Here is a 20,175-nt window from a genome sequence, read left to right as displayed (position 1 = left end):
TTGGTCTCAAGGACAAATGATGCATAAACTTTAGTTTATGCATCGAGAACAGCTATATCATTATGTATGATATTTTACTTCATGCTGAACTTAATATTTTATCGAAATTAAGCTGATTATTTCATTACAATCGCATTTGTATAAAATATGTTTACTTATGCTTATTACAGTTCTATTCAAAAGGCAGAAAAGTAATATTACATTAGCAGTGTTATTTGACATCCTTTGAAGAAACTATGGACCAATTTCTGGGAGAATGGGATAATTCTTTCTTTCTTAATTGAAACTGATGCACATGGTAGCCAAAATTACAATTATAATTTTAGGGATGTTTACTAGCCTATGAAATTTGAGATAACTTTCTTTGTAAAATAATAAAATTTACAAAGAAAACTATCTCAAAATAAAATAAAACAAAAAAAAAACATTTAAACACCAAATATTGATACTTATATGCTAATAATCAACATCATATGTATGCTAATTTTGGCACTTCGAGTTTCTTGTTACTAATGGGTGTAAATAGATTTTTTTAAAACTTTTAACTTAGTGCACTGATCCAGATTTAAAGTTATTAATCCAGCTCTCCTAATTCTTTAATCAGTATCTTAATTAAGGAACAATATTAAAATCTTGAAACTGGATTAAAAAAACAATTTTGGGCTAAAGCAACCATGTAGGCCAAAGTTATCAGCAATAATGCTAATGCAAAAATTATTTTTATTAAGATTCCACACCATTCTTTCGTTAACTAGAAAACTGTTTGTATTGGTTCTTTCAGTTTTTATGCTGTAATTGAGTATATATTTCTACAACAGAACAGATTTAGTCTTCTTTTTTCTGCAATCAGCAATTATTAAATGTTTTATCTGCATTTAGTGAATTATAATTCCATTCTATTAATCACCTTACTGGTCATTATGCATCAAATACGCATCCTCGTATGCTTCGTATCCATCATATATTTCAATGTACTATCAATGGGGTTACAATCTTAATATGCAATTCGCATCCATGATAATTTCGTCTATATACGTTGTAGCCAGTAACGTGGTTAACACAATCTTTTGAAAATTGGTTTCTACCATGTGATTATTTTTTAAAGCTTTTCTTTCTTCTTCTCTTCTGAACTTTATTTCAATTTACAATACTGCTAAATTTGAAACTATCATTTAAATTCATTATTACCAAAAAAAAAATGAAAAACACTACTTTGCATTATCTAATATTGAATTAATGAGTTCATCATTTGTTATGAAGTGAATGGCATATCAAGTAGGATGTTAAGAAATGTATTCTTAATTGTGTTCACTCTGTGTGCAAACCACAGTGGCCAACACATTCAACAATTTTTGAAATTTACTAACAAACATGGATTGCCTATGGATTGTGTTTCTTTCTGAACACCCTGTATATATATTAGAGAAACCTAAATTGCATACACCTCAACAGCAAATAGGTCTTCCACAGATCTCGATCAGACTTTCCATCCCTCTAGGCATACTCACTGGCAATTCTGCTAGTTTTTAGCAATATTTTGATCACTATTTCTTTGTCATGGCCACAAGTCACTGCACTGGACATTCCTGCACTCAACATTCAAGTTCATTACAGGACTATTCTGTTAAGTTGAGACTGCAACTCAGTGCAGACTAGTCATGATTTTATAGAATTTGTCCAAACCTTGCTGGAGTAACAAATTATCTATTCAGAACTGCCACAGTATACAAAGTACTGAATGATCCAGAAATATTACAATCTGTTACCATTCATCCTTCCACACACTACAACTACAGGTTAAATTAATATAAGGTGAAAAAAAATTGTTCCAGATTATCATACGTCTGCACCAAACTTCAGAGTTAGGATGACCATGAGCATCCAAACCATATTACTTTTGCCCATTAAACAATAAATGGGTGTGGTAGCATTTGATGATTCATGCCAGACTTACAATGATTTATGGATTAGTCACAATGTTTTTAGACCAGTGCAGTCGATGTTGATTGCAATGACCAATACTAATTTTCTGGAGAATGATCTAGGAACTTCCAGATTGGAAGTTCACAGATCATTTCTACATCGGATGGCTAAAATTTCCTTGGTGGTTGGTTTTCTGAACCACTGGAAATGTTGATAGCACCCCAACATTTCCATCAGTTGGAAATTTTAGGATGCTCTCACAGCAAACTGACTACCATCTGTTATAACAAACTCACTAATTGAAACAATTGAAAAACAACAAAAAAGTCCCAATGATATTTCCTTAGGAATAATGCTAATCTAGAGAAAATTCACTATAGCTAACTATTCCTGTGAAGGATCATAATTTTTTTTTTTTTTATTAATGACATACTAATGCCACCAATATGGCATCCTATGATACCACCCGTTTGGTTGAAAAGATTTAGGTTTTAGAATTCTGTGTAAAATGGGAGGAACCTTCATAAGGGTTTTAAACTGAAGATGAGTCTCATATGTAGGCAGCAAGGTTCCTCAATCCTAAGAGGTTTATTTCTTTTAATTAAAAAATGAATGTTGTTGTTTACTAGCTAACTGAAATGTGATCAGAAGAAAAAGAAATATGCAATAAATAATTCTGCTTATAAAAAAGAAAATATTTTGCACTTAAAACAATAATTCTTCATCAAATTGCAATACAGTATCATGCTTCTTTACTTTGAAATGCTGTATTGATTCCCTAATCATCAAAATTAAAAACAACTGGCTTATGATTATACATAAGGTGGCCATTACTGAACTCAAGGTGGATAATGAACAGCATTCATAATTGCTTCAATAGGTAACCAGGCTTTTCATAATAGTGCTTCATGCATATAAACACCACCAAAGAAAAAAAAAATTAATTTATAAATAACTAATATTTTAATGGTTTTCTAAACAACATAATCAAAATACAAATTACAACTGTGGCAAACACACAGCATGTAACTAGATATCTACAGAAACAATTAGACTGTAAAAAAAAAATGATGTCTTAACAAGGTGCCTTGTAGGGACTGGATAACCATAGAGTTTGGAGAAATTAGACTATATTTGGTCTCAGAATGATTGCCTTTCAGATCTTTGGAAAATTAATGCAGCCATCTTGTTGAGGTTAAGAGAGTACTTCATAGCTGATGCTGATTATAAAATAGTCTCTCACACCTGTAGTGACAGTGATGTCTTTTTCCATTTAATCCTTTGTGAAGGAATATCCACGGCATGGTCTGCAATCCCAACTTGCTATATAGTTGATCATGGAAGTAATTTTTGTGTTCTTCAAGGGTGGATGATAACAGGTCTAATTAGTCTGTCCAAAGTAGAGTAAACTGCAGGCACAAGGAACTTTATACACTCCAGGATGTGCAAGAGGATGAAGGTAACTAGTTGAATAAGTAGTTTGAAATTGCCATGATCATTATAATGACCAAGTTGGTGAGTGATATAAAAAATGCTCCCTACATTGATAGATTGAGAGCTTGTGGATTGCAGAGATTGGTTGATAGGCGAAGAAGAGGGGATATGATAGAAACATTCAAATTACTAAAAGGTTTTTATAGGATTGATGCAGGGAAAATGTTTCAGCTGTGTGATAGTGATGGAAGAACAAGAGGTCATCTGTGGAAATTAAAGAAGAGTGTGGTTAACAAAGGTGTCAGAACAAGGTTTTTTGCCTGGAGGGTGGTGAATGAGTGGAATTCATTGCCTGACTTAGTTGTGAGCTCTTCGTCTGTAAATGAATTCAAGAAGAGATATGACAGATATTGTTTTGCTAGTTTGGGTCTCCCGCGATGAGTCTACTGACTCCATGGAGATACCTGTAATAATAATAATAGTGGAGAACTTTTGTCATCTTTTCTGATGCACTCTAAATATAAGGATGGAAATAGTTTTGTTGTGATTGTGTGTTGGACATACAGTATTTTATCTATTTTATAAAAGTTTAGCCATTGACTAAAAAAGTGTTGTGAAGGGACTTGGTACTTGTTCAGTTTTAAGGGCTGTGTGTAAATAATTTGAGGATGCCATACTGTTGGGCTGGGTGGTGTGACTGCTTATGTATATAACTTCCTGTGTGTGTGTTTTCTAGTAACAGAAAAGGATAATTAATCATTTGGTAGTCATGTCACTAGTTTGACTAGAAAGGAGAGACAATTGTTACTTCCTTTTTCTATTGTGAAGTGTATTTTTGGATACTGACTATTTAAATTTGCTAAAAATGTATCTAATGCATCTAGGCCATGAGGCCAAATTACAAACACATCACCAAGTGGGAGAACAGGGAGAATTTCCTTTCCCATTAGCCAATTTCTATATGAGACATTTGGAAAACCAAGCCTTCTATACATACAATAATTTGGCTATACACTATATAGATGATATGTTTGATGTATGGCCTCATGGCCTAGACATTTAATTACATAGCTGCATATAAACATAATTACCATTTCTTCAACTCACAACTGATGAAAACAGAAATAAGTTTGTTTTATGTGTGTGTCTTTTAATGAAGTATAATTCTGCAATACTTCAAATACTACAAAAATAATTTCCAGAAATATGCTTTATTTTTCATATTAATGCAAGTTGAATTGGACAGGTTTGAACATTGATACAATGTAGTAATAGTTTCCCCCAGTAATAATGGAGTACCTCCTGCCTTTGTGCGAACGTTTCATTTAAAAAGCTAATATATGAAACTTTTTGTTTACAATCAGTCTTCTTCAATTATAATTATTACCCATGATTAATCAGTAAGTACAAACAATGAAAATCAAAGAATCAGCAATAAAGTTTTGAATACCTTGAATACTATTCATTTCATTAAAATATTATTTAAATTTTATTTCACTTTCTAAAAAAAAAGAATAATATCTACACTAATGAGAATAAATATATTCTGCATACCATATTTACAAGTTTACTTTCTACAGGAATATAAAAAATTATAAGCACACCCACTATAAGGAAAGTTAATGCTTAATTTATAAAACAAGAAAAGGAACTAGAATTTATTCCAGCTTCAGAATAATGACAGTAATTACAAAGAAGCTTTTCTTATATACAAGTAAATTTATAGCACCATATTAATTAACAATAATCTATATATCGTTGTCTTAAAATTCTGTAACAAAATGTGATATAATTCTTTCATTTCATAGAAAGACTGTTACCTTTTAAATCCCACACTTCATGATGTAGAGTTCACTGTTACTTTTAAAGATCTGTTCATTAAGCAGAATTCAAGTGTACAATTTTAACTCTAACAAAAATTAACTCTAATTTTAACTTTATTTTGGAAAGTAACTTTTATAAGATTTCTTATGCATTAATTTTAAAATTTAGAGAGGTTTAAATCATATAAAACAGACTAGATTTTTCTATATTACACAAGATAAAACATATTTTATTACAAAACAATAATGAAAGATATGTTGATAGTTGAAAAAAAACATTAAAAACTGTATGTAGGTGGAGTTATTACTACCAAATTATTTCCAACTGAAAAACGTATGTTACCAAAAGAAGTCTTAATACAGTCCAATCTGTCAAATTGTCTTATGGCATTTCGGTACAATTTCTTCATTTGCAGTTAATTAAAGCAGAAAATTTACAACCAGTGGCGAGTTATAAGGGGCTCACGCGAGCCCTTTGTTAAACTTTTCTCAAATTTGTGAGCCTCTTGTTCTTCTTGTTTAATAATCTTGTAGAACTAGAAAATACCACCGTGGAATGTATACATGCTAATATAATTGCTACTTTAAATTCATATGGATTTTCTGATAACTATATAAAAAATCATTTTATTGCATTGATGGAGTTAGTGTAATGTTAGGAAACAAATCAGGTGTTGCAATCAAACTTCTACAAAAATTTCCCAACGTTGTGATTTGGCATTGCGCTCATTTTTTACACTTAGCATTAGACGATTCGATAAAAAACATTAAAGAAATAAATCATTTTGAAATATTTATGGATAAATTATATGCTTTTTATCATCAATCACCAAAAAATCAACAAGAATTAAATATGATTGCAAAAGACTTGGTATCGAAATTTTAAAGATCGGCCATGTTTGGACCACGATGGGCAGCTTGCAGTTTACGAACGGCTCTTGCTTTGTGGAGAAATTACCCAGCTTTATGCAAGCATTTTGCATCGAATGATAAATATAAGGGCTTTTTAAACCGACTTCTCAATTTGGAATTTTTAAAAGATCTAGCATTAATGATTGATATCCTACAAGAATTATCATATCTGTCAGAAGCTCTACCAAGTCGCAATATAAGTTTATAAGGGCTAAGTTAGGCCTTTTTTTTTTTTATTTTTTTGCTCGACGATGCGAGCCCTTTGTTAAAATTTCCATAGCTCACCACTGTTTACAACAATATATAAAAATAATGCTGCAGAATTGTACTATTCTAGGCAATTCTTGAAGAGAAAAAAGAAAGAGCAAAAATATGTTTAATTATAAACATAGCCAACAAGTCCAAACAATGACAGAATGAAAATTCCTAGGTCAATCACATTTCAAATAATACCGCTGCATATATGAATATTCATATGAGAGAAGTATTGCAGACTGTAGTGCTACAAATAACAAAAACTAAAATGCTGTTCATTTGTGCATATTACTGGAAAATTACACACACAAAAAAATATACTGCCATGGTCTGTACAAGTACTACTGCTATCTTCATTTCCATGAGACAGATTTATTTACCGTATCATATGTATCAGTATAAAATATTTTTACTAGGTAGAATTAAACCACATATTACAAGAAGTATATTAATTTAAAAAAAGAATATTGTTCCCTGTGGTGGTCTATCCCTAATTTAAACATAAGAACACGTTAACTAACTTTTTACATTTATACAAATATCACTAATATTAATATCAGTATTCTTATATAATTAAGTAATCCCTGACCAACGATGCAAATAGCTTCCCCATCCTTCAGGTGTTGCTCCATTATCTCCAGATAATTCTAAAGAAATATAAAAGAAATTATTAAATGTATTTTTCTTTATGATACCAGCCACTTTGCACAACACACATAATAATCATAAACCCTGTTTATTCTGAATACTATACACTTTTTTGATCTAGATGGTTTTATTTTTATTTATTTATTCATTTTTTAAAATTCAGTAGTGATGTAAATTTTTCATGTAGTACTATCATATCCTGTACACCCCCTTGAGGGTATATACCAGGAATTTTATGTTGATAATATAATGGATGATTTTTCCTCATTTACAATATCTATAGAAGCATTTAAAATAATATTTGTTACTGGTGTCTTTGATTTCTTTAACAAAATTTAAATTTAGTTAAAGGAAACTAAATACTATTCTACTACTACTGGGTCTATGAAGTTTTTGAAGTCAGTAAATGGTTTATCGAATTTAGCTTTATAACAGGCTATATTAAAAAGGCATTTCAGGTATTCAAAAATTTTAGAATCCATCTTTATTTGAAGGGCAGCTAGAGGTGTTTCCCAAGAGATTTCTGGTCAAGTCTATGTCATAGCAATTTTTGTGAAAATTGAACAAAAGGCCTCAATATTATAGTAATCTAGAGTTTCTGTCAGCAATTCCAGGATATTTTTATACATTACAGAATGCAACTTCATATCATAACCACTTGAATTTCTTTAACCATTTTTCTTGAAAACAAGTTCTACAATGTTTTAATATTTTCTAGTCCCATATCTTCTCACATATCTTATAGAATGGGAGAAGAAAGATTAGTAAAACAAGTGTTCTCTGCAAGGTTGGCAGGAAAAAGACCCAGAGGAAGATCAACATATAGGTGGATTGATACAGTAAAAAAGTGCTTTAGAAGATAGAAATATAAGATCTGATAATGTTGGAGTCTTGACAGGTAACACTGATTTAAAGAAAAATTGTAGATAGGAAGTTAGTAATGATGTAAGTTTTTCATGTAGTACTATCATATCCTATACACCCCTTGAGGGTACACATCAGGAATTTGATGATGATGAATTCAGGATATGATTCACCGTAAAGGAAATCCACCCCCATCCCCACCATGAACAATTTATGTTAAAATTATTTCAGAACTATCTAAACCATACACTGCAGATTTCTTAACATGTTGCAGTTATTGCAACATTATAACATTACAGGTGTTACCGTGGCCGTTAATTTCGAATCCCGTGAAATCTCAGTTCACATAATCAGAGATTATGTCAGAGCTGCTGCTACGTGGCATAGAATCCAATCCATGCCATGTAGCAGCAGTTCTGACATCAGAAAGGGGAGAACAAATGGCCATAATGAGGCTCAACAAATGCACTAGCCTGTTGGGAGTAGATTTATGAGCTGATGAGTAGCTGCAGACTGAGCAAACTTCTATTTATCATTATCATCATCAAATTCCTAACATGTACCCTCAAGGGGTGTACAGGATATGATAGTACTACATGAAAAATTTACACCATTACTAACTTCCTATCTACAATTTTCCTCCAAATCAGTCTATTACTTGTCAAGCCTCCAATATTAGCATTATCAGATCTTATATTTCTATCTTCTAAGGCACACTGTACCGTATCAATCCACCTATATCTTGGTCTTCCTCTGGGTCGTTTTCCTGCCAACCTGGCAGAGAACACTTGTTTTGCTAATCTTTCCTCGCCGTTTCTGTTTAAGTGACCATACCACATGAGATTAGCTCTGCTAACACATTCCTGGATGCCGACAATGTCAAGTTCTTTCCTAATATACTCGTTTTTAATATGATATTGCCATTAATGCCATCTGTTCACACCTCTAATCTTTCTCAGGACTCTCATCTGCGGTCTCTAGTCTTTGGTCAAATGTTTTACTTCTGACCAGCTCTCAGATCTATAAGTTAAAACTGGTTTGAACACTGTCTTGTATAGAGCTAATTTAGTGTTCCAACTAATTTCTCTCTTATTCCATATGAATTTATTCAACTGACTTCCCACCATACCAGCTTTGCTGATTCTGTTGTCTATTTCCATATTTAATTTACCATCTTCACAAAAAATCATGCCTAAGTAGCTGAAATGTTTTACTTGTTCCACAGGTTCCCCATTCAAAACATAGTTGACATTTTCAACAATTCTACCTATTTTCATTGTCATTGTCTATTTAATGCTGACCTTCATACCATATCTATTACAACAGTTATTCAATTTAGTCAGGGAATTTTGCAAACTTGTAGTGGATTTATTTAGAAGTATAACATTGTCCGCATAAAGCAAGGAGCTGACACTAACATCGCCAATTCTGATATCATGTTTAATACAACTTTCCTTCATAATGTGATCCATATAGATAATGAATAACAGAGGGGATAATGTACATCCCTGTCTCACACCAGATTTAACATTAAACCATCTCCCTATACTTCCTTCAATTCTAACTGCTGACTTACAACTCAAATACAGACTAAGTATTGCTTGATACAATGCCCCATTGACACCATATAACTGTAGCGTATTGAATAGCTTCTCTCTTGGCACCTTGTCATATGCCTTTTCCAGATCGACAAAACTTAAATACTTCAACCTGTTCTCATATGGTTCATTCCATAGACTTGCTATCATCTTAGTCACTAGCCTCTGGATCCTCTCCACCTCCTCCCCATCAAGAAGGAACCGAGGTGACCAAATCTGGGCACAGTAGTGGAGATGAGGTTTTATCAAGGCTTGGTACAGAGGTACAATAACTTGCTTGTCTCTTTGTTATATTCCAATGCTTTCTCGACTATTTGTCGTAAAGTGAAGATCTGATTCTGACAGCTTCTATTTGGCCTGAATTTAGTTTGATCTTCACCAAGCTTTTCTTCCACAATTCTTCTCAACAGTTTCTCAAGCATACTTGTATAGATCTTGCCAGGAATACTCAGTAGGGAAATACTTCTGTAATTCTCACATTCAGTTTTATTTCCCATTTTATATATGGGCACTATTAGAGCTCTACTCCAATCATCGGGAATTCGTCCATCTGTCCAGGCTTTCTGAACTATGTAGTGCAGCCACTGAAAGACTTTTATACCACCATACTTCAGCATTTCTGGTCGAATATCATTATTATTATTATTTCGGGCGATTCCAGGGAGTCCTTAGACTCATCGAGGGAGGCCCTGACGATCACGTCCACACAACTATACGACATTCTCACAGTATCCATCATACCTTGCCTTGAACTCGCTCACCGTCATAGCACCCAAAACAGACTCTGGCAGCTTATTCCACTCATTTACCACTCTAAAAGTAAAGAACCCAGCTTTAACACCCCTGCTAACCACACTCTTGCCCAGCTTCCATAGATGTCCCCTAGTTCTCCCACCACCAGTCCGGATCTCAAAAATATCCTCTGAATTAATCCTATAGAATCCCTTTAGCAATTTGAATGTTTTAATCATACTCCCCTTTTCCGCCTATCAACTAGTTTCTGCAACCCACAAATCTTCAACCTGTTCTCATATGGTTCATTCCATAGACCTGCTATCATCTTAGCCACTAGCCTCTGGATCCTCTTCACCTCCTCCCCATCAAGAAGGAACCGAAGTTAACAAATCTGGGCACAGTAGTCGAGATGAGGTTTTATCAAGGCTCGGTACAGAAGTACAATAACTTGCTTGTCTCTGCTCATCAAGGTATTTTCCAACAACCAAGTGAGTTGATGAGCTGATTTAGCTACTTTTGCAATGCGCCCCCTAAATTTCATATCCCTATCCAACACTCCCAAGTCCCTGGCCTCATCAATCTCCTGGAGTACAGTTCCACCAATGTGGTATACTGCTGCTAATCTTTTCACCCCAAAATGCATATCCATAGATTTTGTCACATTAAATTGACATCCATTCTCCTTAGCCCAGAACTCCAATCTATCCAAGTCATCCTGCAAGACTTTGACATCTTCTGCATTCACTATCGCCCTACCCAACTTTGCATCATCAGCGAAGAAATGAACTGTTCCACTTAGATCCTTCCCTATATCGTTAATGAACAGATTAAACAGGAGTGGTCCAAGAACTTGGACCAACAAGTCCAAGAACACACTGCGGCACACCACTAGTCACAGGCCGTCTTTTGGACTCTACTCCTGAATAAACAACTCTTTGATATCTCTCCATCAGCCACCCACCTATCCATCTCACCAACCCTATATCCATTCCCATACGTTGTAGTTTACGGATTAGAATTCATGTGGTATCCTGTCGAACGCCTTTGCCAGGTCCAGCAGTATCACTGTAAACCCATTTCCCTTATCCAGTTCAGCCGTCACCTTGTTATAAAACTTGAGCAAGTTACTGAGGCATGATCTACCCTTCACAAAACGATGCTCTCCCCTGTTCAGTATCTCATTTTCATCAATCCATTCCTGTATTTTTCCCTTGACTACTTTCTCCAAGACCTTGACAACGACTCCGGATATGCTGATCGGTCAGTAATTTGCAACAGTAGTCTTGGATCCTCCTTTATGCAGTGAAACTATTTTTCCCTCTTTCCACACCTTCGGGACTAAACCCGACCCGAGACATAGATTAAATAACATGGTCAAGGGCATTGATAATTTCTTAGCCACTTCACATAAGACCCGTGCCGGTATACCATCCAATCCCACAGATGTATTCACATTAAGGTTCTGTAATAGACTATTTACCTCCACTTCATTCATCACAATTCCCGTATGAACTGATGGTTCCTTCATTTTTTCAATGTCACCACCTGGATGATATACTTTTGCAAAGTGCGCGCTCAGTAACTCCACTATATCGACTGATTCAGTGACCTCCTAACTATCATCATTCCTTGAAATCATTTTGCCATGTAAAGTTTTTTTCTTGCTTGAAGCATATTGAAAGAACTGTTTGGGATTCTCTTTTGCTTGCATAGCTAGCAAAAGAGAATCCCAAATTCCTTTCATAATCCGCTTTTGCTTTTTTTACCACACTCGTTACCCTTCTGGCCTGCGCTTTATACCATTCGTGTGCCTGCAGGTTACCCCTTTCTTTAAATTCCCTCCACAGTTGTTTCTTTTTTTGCAGCTCAAGCTTAATGGTGTTATTCATCCATTTAACCCCTACTTGTTTTACTATTCGGACCCTAGGTATACAATCAGCCATAACCTCCTGTAAATGCTCCTTGACCACTTCCCATGCTCTATAGACGTCTGGCCCTTGCAGTTGTACATGCCATGGCACTGATCCAAGCAATCTCCTAAGCTTGTCATACTTGCCAGCATGTTAATTCCACATATACCCTGTCTTAATCGAAAATTCTACACCTTAGCTACCTCCCAGGTCAAGACCTTATGATCACTCTCACACCCCTAGTATTTTCAATTACATGCTGTCTCAGATAGTTATCCCTTAATAATTGAATAAAATCCATGTCCTTCCTCACATGTGTCCTCTCCTCCTTCCAATCAATGTTACCATAGTTGAAATCCCCCATAATAATTACCCTCCTTCCACTCATTTCATCAATTTGTTTATGCATACTATCTCCACCATCTATTCCCTCACCTGGTCTATAGCAGCACTCAACTGTATATTTTATTCTGCCAGTCTCAATCTCACACCAAATAGCCTCAAATGAGCTCCTTTCACTATCCTGCGATACAACTTCAATTCTCCTTGGCTGCTGTTCATCAGCTATCATCAATAACACCCCTCCCCCATTTTATTCTCTCTGTCCCTCCTAAACACACTATAACCTACACATTCTATCCCACTAACTATATCATCTTCTGTCAGCTATGTTTCACTAATGCCAAAAATTCTTCCTTCTAGTTCCTAATACTCCTAGCCTGGCATTAGTATACATGAAATGCAGTGATCCCTTTGTCCCACCCCTATCTTGATGCGTTATTCTAAATGTCCCATTCCCATTTTTTGTCCTTAGTGCTGGCTTGGGTACATTATATACATTCTTACACTCAGCTGTCTCACTGATGTCTGCATATCCGCTTCCCCCGCCTCCTTGGTAGTTATAGTTTCCCTGGTTCAGCATATCCATTTTCACTTCATTCAGCAACACTTTTTCCAGTCTCCGCACACCAAGTCCATTCAAATGCAGGCCATCCATCTTGTATAAGTCCTTTCACCCATCAAACTCATTCCACATGTCCATGAATTCCACACCACACTGTCTGCATAACCTGCGCATAATGTCATTGCGATTATTGCCCTCCTTCTAAGCTCCTCTCTGTCATACCGCAGCAACAGACTCACCATTCTACTCTGTCACTCTTTTCTTTCGCTACCTTTAACAATACTTTCAAGTCCTCTCTCATAAAAAATTTATCACCTTTCAATTCATTCGTACCCGCCACAATTTTTAATTCTTTCACCCTTTGTTTTTGCACTCTAATACTTACATCCTTAAATTTCTCACCCGGTAAGTACGATTTAGTTACACTCCCATCTATCACTCCTCTTAATAACGAGTCACCATACAACACTCTTTCTTTCATTTCAGAAACTCTCCCACTCTTACGCTGTTTATTTACATTAGCCGAATCACTTTGGAAAGAGTTTTGCAGGTGCTCTAATTGCCGCTGCAGATTTTGTATCACTGCGCACAACCTAGCAATCTCACTTCCTACAAATAATTCCTCATTTTTTTTATCATTCAAACCATTTTCTCTCTCTGTATAGTTGCTTTCACTCTTTCTTTGATCACCGCTGTCATTGCCATCTTGTACATCGCAATTCCCTATCAAGCCACTATTTTCACTCACATTCTGACTTTCTTCAACCATAACTGTCTCACAACCTGACACACACTTCAACTCCTCACTTTCCTTACACTTTCTGCACGTTCTCCCACCACTATCACTTTCAATCCAAACTCCAGCCTCATTTGGGAATGTATACATCCCACACACATCACATTGGTAAAACTCTTTCACATTATAGTTTTTGAACAATGGCGTCGTATTTTTGGACGCCATTATCTTATTTCGCATTGGCCATATTCAAATCTATGAAACGTATCGTTAAATACTAAATTAAATAACGGAATTCACACCAAAATCACACAGACACAACAAGCTACCAAAATTAGACAATATTACTTTATGATTTTAACCTATATTCTAATTTTCACTCAAAATTATACTTAACTTTCGGGAGCTCTCTGAAAAAACGACCGACCATCTAGCCCTCTAGCGGGCTATCATATACTCCTGCTGCCTTTCCACATTTTTTCTACTTCAAGTATGGATATGTATTCCTTACTGTATGCCTGTTGAGTGTTTTTTTATCACTGTGCTCTGACTGCTTGTTTCATTTAGCAATTTTTTGAAGTAATTACTCCATACTTCAAGGATATCTTTTTCTCCTGTTTTCATGTCACCTTTATCATCTCTAACTCCTTTTACAGCACTCTTTCCTCCATTTCTTAGCTTCTTCAACAATTTCCAGAATATCTTACCACTTCTTGATATTTATTTTCTATGTTCTTGCCGAAGTCCTCCCATGACTTTTGTATAGCTAGTTTTACACAGTGTTTAGCTTTCTTACATTTGTCTCTGTATTCCCTAAGAGCAAAAGCTGACTTATTTGCCAGGAAATTTTGATATGATTTCTTCTTTTCCTTCACTGTCTCTTTAACTTCCTATATCCACCATGGAATACTGATTTTTCTATCCTTGCAGACAACCTCACCACATGCCTCTCTGGCTGAATCAATCAGGGTTTTCTTCAACGCTTGCCACTGAATCTCCAAGGTTTGGTTCCTGTTCTCAAACTCTTTCATTTTTTCTTCAATAATAATCTTTGTGTATTTTAGTCTGCAGTTCACATGCGAGAGCTGCTCAACTTTTATTCGCTTTAAAACTTTCTTACATGTTATTCTTTTCAATATGAAATTCAATTTTATCCTGCTCAAGACTAAATAGTGATCACTTCCAATTTCAAATCCTCTGTACACTCTGGTGTCCTGCACCAGGGAGAAAACATCACTATCAACAATAACATAGTCAGTGAGACTTTTCTTATTCCTTGCCTCTTCTCTCCATGTGAATTTGTGCACATTTTTATGTTGGAACATGGTATTAGTACTAACCAGTCCATGTCCTGAGCAGAAATCCAACCGGTATTTGCCATTATTATTAGCTTTGCTCTTTTCTCCAACTTTTCCCAAAATATTTTTGTATGTCTGACAATCATTTCCTACTCTGCTATTCAGATCCCCAACAAGGACCAACTTTTCCTTTTTCATTGTGTCAGTTGCTTTTTCTAAAGCATCAAAAAATTCCTCCACTTCTACCTTAGTAGAACCTTCTGTGGGACCATAGGCACAAATAAGTCTCATTGTCCAGTTTCCCATTCTCATATTTGCCCACATTACTCTACTTGAGACTGCCTGCCATTCAAGAAGATTAGCCTCATATTTTGTGTTGAATACTATGGCTACTCCTTCTTTTCCTTGATTGCCATTGCCTGAATATAATATTTTGTATTTATTGCTCAGAAAGATCTCACCAGTTTTTGTCTTTTTTGTTTCAGTCACCCCTATTATGTTGATCTGGTACTTATCTAATTCCTCAACTAGCTCCATTTCTTTGCCATTCAGGCTTCTTATGTTGATAGTACGAATCTTTAACTCTGGTGATGTTGAGTTGGGATGTGTTTATTTAATTTGTTCCAGTAGCTGACTTTTCACTGTTCGCCCTGGTTCCCTGGCGAAAACAACGGTGGACCTTGTTTAACCAGGCGACGGCGCAGCCGGCATGAAATTTTGTCATGTTGTACCATCATTTTTTATTTTGGTTTCTATTTATTATTTAATAAAAATCATAACTTCTCAAACCATGGTATGGTACTATTAATCATTTTGTGGAACCCCTGTTGACTTATTGTGATATATCATTAAAAATGGGGAGGGGGATTGGGTGAGTAAATATTTCGCATGTGAGTACGGTTTTAAATAATTTGTTGAAACTTCGCCATAATATTTTATAACTTTCTTACAATTTACTATGAAATCTTAACTAGCATCACTAGAGCAGTATGCTATTCTTAAGGATATATTAGAGAAAGATTAAAATCAATCATATAGCCACACACAAGTGTGAGAAAAACAAAGGTAAAGAATCTGCAGTGCTATGATGAATGTTCCAAATTAAAACTACAATAGTTCAGTATAATTAACAGGATTTGGTCCTCCTTAAGGTTAAGAGTTGTCAGTTCATATTAATACATGTTGCTTTAGTTATGATATTTTCATCTTGCATTATGATGTGATGTGTGTGTGTGTACAGTAATTTGTTTATTATGTGGATGATGTACCGATAAAACTACTTAATTTATTAAATATAATTTAGTAACTATGAAGGAAAGAGTTCTTTCAAGGAACCTTTCACATTGAAGGCTGTATTCTCACAAGCTCTCAGTTACTTTTCAAAACTTTTTAAGATTCAAAGGCAAACACTGTTTTGTCACTTGGCTATAAAAGAATAATAGATATTTATTATCCTTTCTTTTAATAGTGTATGATGGAAGATGAAACTGCTTAGGATATATATATATATATATTTTTTTTTTTTTTCATATTTGTGATTTTATATAATGACAGGGCTAATAAAAGGTGAATATATGAGCTCCTAGGCTTGTTGTCTCCTAAGCAGTGCAGTCCTAATTAGGCAAGAAAGTATTCTCGTAAGCTCTTCATATCACTTTTGAAACTTTTCAAGTTTCAAGGGCATCAAAGGCATTGTTCTACCACTTGACCATAAAATAATAATAGACATTTATTATAATTTCTTTTAATCATTTAGTAATTTAATGTGTTTTCCTTTCCATAGGAGATAAGTAATGCCCATTTCCCAACACATAGGATAACCTAAATTTTAACACTTTATAAGCTTTGGCCATGCAGAAAGTAAGTCCTTCATTGCTTAATCAGATAGTAGTAGTAGGTCAGGACTGTATACTACAGGAGGTGCTTCATCTTTACACCTTAATTTTTTTTTTCTTGCATCAGAACTTTTATGCAATCTGGCAGGCATTGTAAGCAGTACTGGCTTTCAACTGACCAATGCTACCTTGTGCTTAAATATGGAGTATGTCAAAAGTGGACTAGATCCTAAAAAAACACCAAATGCAAAATATGACTTATTCTAAAACTGACCTTACTGAAACCAGTAGAGCTACTTCACTCACATTGATTCAGTGATTTTTTCATGTTCAGACTGTCAAAGAAAACCTACTTTTAATCATAGGCAATAATTTATAGAATATTAATCTTTATCAATAGTGAACAATTTTTTATATATATCAGGATGATGCCACGCTTGTTCTGGTGTAAAAGTGTGCGCGCTACATTTTGGCAGATTCAGTTGACCTTGATAATGTGGTGAAGATGTTTTCTTGGAATATTTAGGTTCAACTGGCAATCTATAAATGCTTGTGATTATAAAATATTATAAACTCAGCTTTGAAGGCTTGACATAATGGTTTCCTGGAATCAATTAATGGTGCTTGTCTGAAATAAAGCTGGTCTCTAAGATTCATTCTGTTACCTTGTGATACTAGCCAAATGCAGTGCTATTCTTCACAGCAATCTGGCTTTTCACTATGCAAATTTTTGGACTGTTTAGGTTGGGACATTCAAATTCAAGCTTATAAAGCAAATGTGATTAACCATTCTAAACAATAAAAAAATACTTAAGCATTACGTCATGAAGGTATTTTCTTGACCATAAATTAGTATAATAATAATATTTGGTTTCCAGATCAAGTGTTGATCAATTTTATTTAACTGAACCAACTAGTTTTGTCACATTTTAACTGTTGGCATCTTCAGGGCACTTATAAGTTTAAACAATCTCACAATTATGCGTAACTGCAAAGCTGACAAAAATGAACTGTAAAAAACTGACTAGAATAATTACAAATAGAATAGTATCGAACGTGAGTGAAACACATATCGCATGTACAAGGTTAGCTAGCTGTTGCTAAGGAACTTTCTGTAGTTTGTATTAAAGTTCATTTCTTCCGTTTTTAAAGTTCTGATTAGGGTTTTCCATATTTCTGGGAGTATTAGGCCTTGATTTCTGTTAAGGTTGACAGTAGAACAGGCGACTGTGGCTGCTTCATTGAAAATTCTTGAATAGTAATCTTCCTCTATGTAAGGAGAACAGCTTTTGTCCCACTCGATGACATGGTTAGTTGTAGAGAAATGAGAAGATAGGCCAGATATATCCTGTCTGTTGTTTTTGACATAGCCAATGTGTTCCTTTTGCCTGATTTCGAGGCTTCTCGAAGTCTGTCCGATGTAACTAGAGCCACAAGCGCATGGAATATTATAAACTCCAGCATATTTATAGAAAGGATGGTTGTCTTTTGGAGATCTTAGTAGTTTATGAATAGATTCTATTGGTTTAAATGTTACTCTTATTTTGTGTTGTTTGAGGAGGCTGGTGAGCTTGTTGGAGATGCCACTTACAAACGGAATTGCAATCGTTTTTATATATCGAATATCTTCTTGTTCTCTTTGTGGTGGTTCAGAGAAAAGGACTTTATTGACTAGTCTTCTTGGATAGCCGTTCAAATACAGATTGTTGGAAATAAATTTTAACTCATCTTGAAGGGTCTCGTTGTCTGTTGTGATGCGAATCACTCTTTTCTTTAACACGTGTTCCTTAGCAACAGCTAGCTAACCTTGTACATGCGATACATGTTTAACTCACGTTTGATACTATTCTGTTTGTAATTATTCTAGTCAGTTTTTTACAGTTCATTTTTGTCAGCTTTGCAGTTACGCATAATTGTGAGATTGTTTAAACTTATAAGTGCCCTGAAGATGCCAACAGTTAAAGTGTGGTGAAACTAGATGGTTCAGTTTAATAAAATTGATCAACACTTGATCTGGAAACCAAATATTATTATTATACTTAAGCATTATGTTTACATTTTCATTTATATTAATAAAGACTCCATATATCATTTTACTTACCAGAAAATATCTTTAATTTGGTTATTATTATATTAGTAATATTAGTTATTATGAAACTATTATAAAAAAAATAGAAATACAATTTAAAATATTCTGTGAACAACACTACTTGCTTAAAGAATGCTAGAGGATTCTCTAAGAATTTCAAAAGGCACTATCATACTATCACATAAAGCCCTCTTCTGTTGCATTAATTTTGTAAAATATAGAAATCTAGCATTCAATTTCTTCTTCATTGAAATATTTTGAGACTTTGTAGGCTCAAAATAGTTACGTGAAACTCTAAAATATATAATAATGAAAGATAATATGCAGATCCCCCACCTCAAGGAACACATCGTTCAGTTGCAGTAATATATATTGAAAACAGATTGTGCTGCAAGTGTAATAACAATATTGCATATCAGTATTTCAGTTTTAGAAAAATAAAGCCATTTTTTGTTACCTTAGCTTGGTATGAGGATGGTTCCATAAGTTTCCGACATGACTTACTTTTAGAGGTGATAAAAAGAAAACAACTGTGTCACTTTTTCACATAATCTCCCTTTACTTCAACACACTTTTCACACAGGAATTAACATTTCTATGTCCTTTGAAAAAATAGTCTATACTTTTTTGTCTGCAAAATGGCCTAAAACTGCATCTTTCACCTCAATGTCATCTGCAAATTTTTTTCCTTGAAGGTCTTTCTTCAATTTCAAGAAGACGCAGTAGTCACTGGGTGCTAGATCTGAGCTTTCAATCTTTCGAAACAATAGCCGTGTGGACTGGAGCATTGTTGTGAAACAGACGAACACCATGACTCAGCATTCCTCATCTCTCCTTTATACCATCACACAGTTTGTGCAAGAGTGAAGTATAATATTCTGCATTCACGGTGGTATTCCTTTCCTTGAAATCAATTGAGAATTCCACGGCAACCTCAAAAAGATTATTGCCACGATCTTCTTGGTGGACTGAGTGATCTTGGATTTTCTCAGCAGTGCTTCGCCTGGTTTGCAACACACCATGGATTTCCTTCTGGAAAGAGGATCATAATGAAGGACCATGGTTTCATCCCCAGTGACAATGGATTCCAGCACTTCTCTCTGATTCCCTTGCAAAGCTCTAAAAACTTGCGGGAACTGGTCAAATGATGCTCCTTCTGAATTGAAAAGTCGGAGCACCCACCTTACACTGACATGTGTAGCTTCTCATGA

The 20,175-nt window shown here is 34.7% G+C and overlaps 1 protein-coding gene across 1 annotated transcript in view; it reads right to left on the bottom strand.

Moving 5' to 3' along the window:
• Nucleotides 1–4,579: 4,579 nt before the first annotated feature.
• Nucleotides 4,580–20,175, bottom strand: part of LOC150094899 (uncharacterized) — a 269,654-nt gene continuing 254,058 nt past the window's right edge. Inside the window, exon 22 of the mRNA XM_090411271.1 lies at nucleotides 4,580–6,994. Within this exon, the coding sequence (XP_090267397.1) occupies nucleotides 6,921–6,994 (74 nt within the window). The 3' untranslated portion in view covers nucleotides 4,580–6,920. The remainder of the gene's footprint in view (nucleotides 6,995–20,175) is intronic.

The sequence above is a fragment of the Typopeltis vanoorti genome, chromosome 21 (genome assembly GCF_054136105.1).
Source record: "Typopeltis vanoorti isolate ZY-2024b chromosome 21, IOZ_Tvanoo_1.0, whole genome shotgun sequence".
NCBI classification, from domain to species: Eukaryota; Metazoa; Arthropoda; class Arachnida; order Uropygi; family Thelyphonidae; genus Typopeltis; species Typopeltis vanoorti.
Note: the sequence above shows the minus strand (reverse complement) of the source record. Positions and strands in the feature narration are given on the sequence as shown.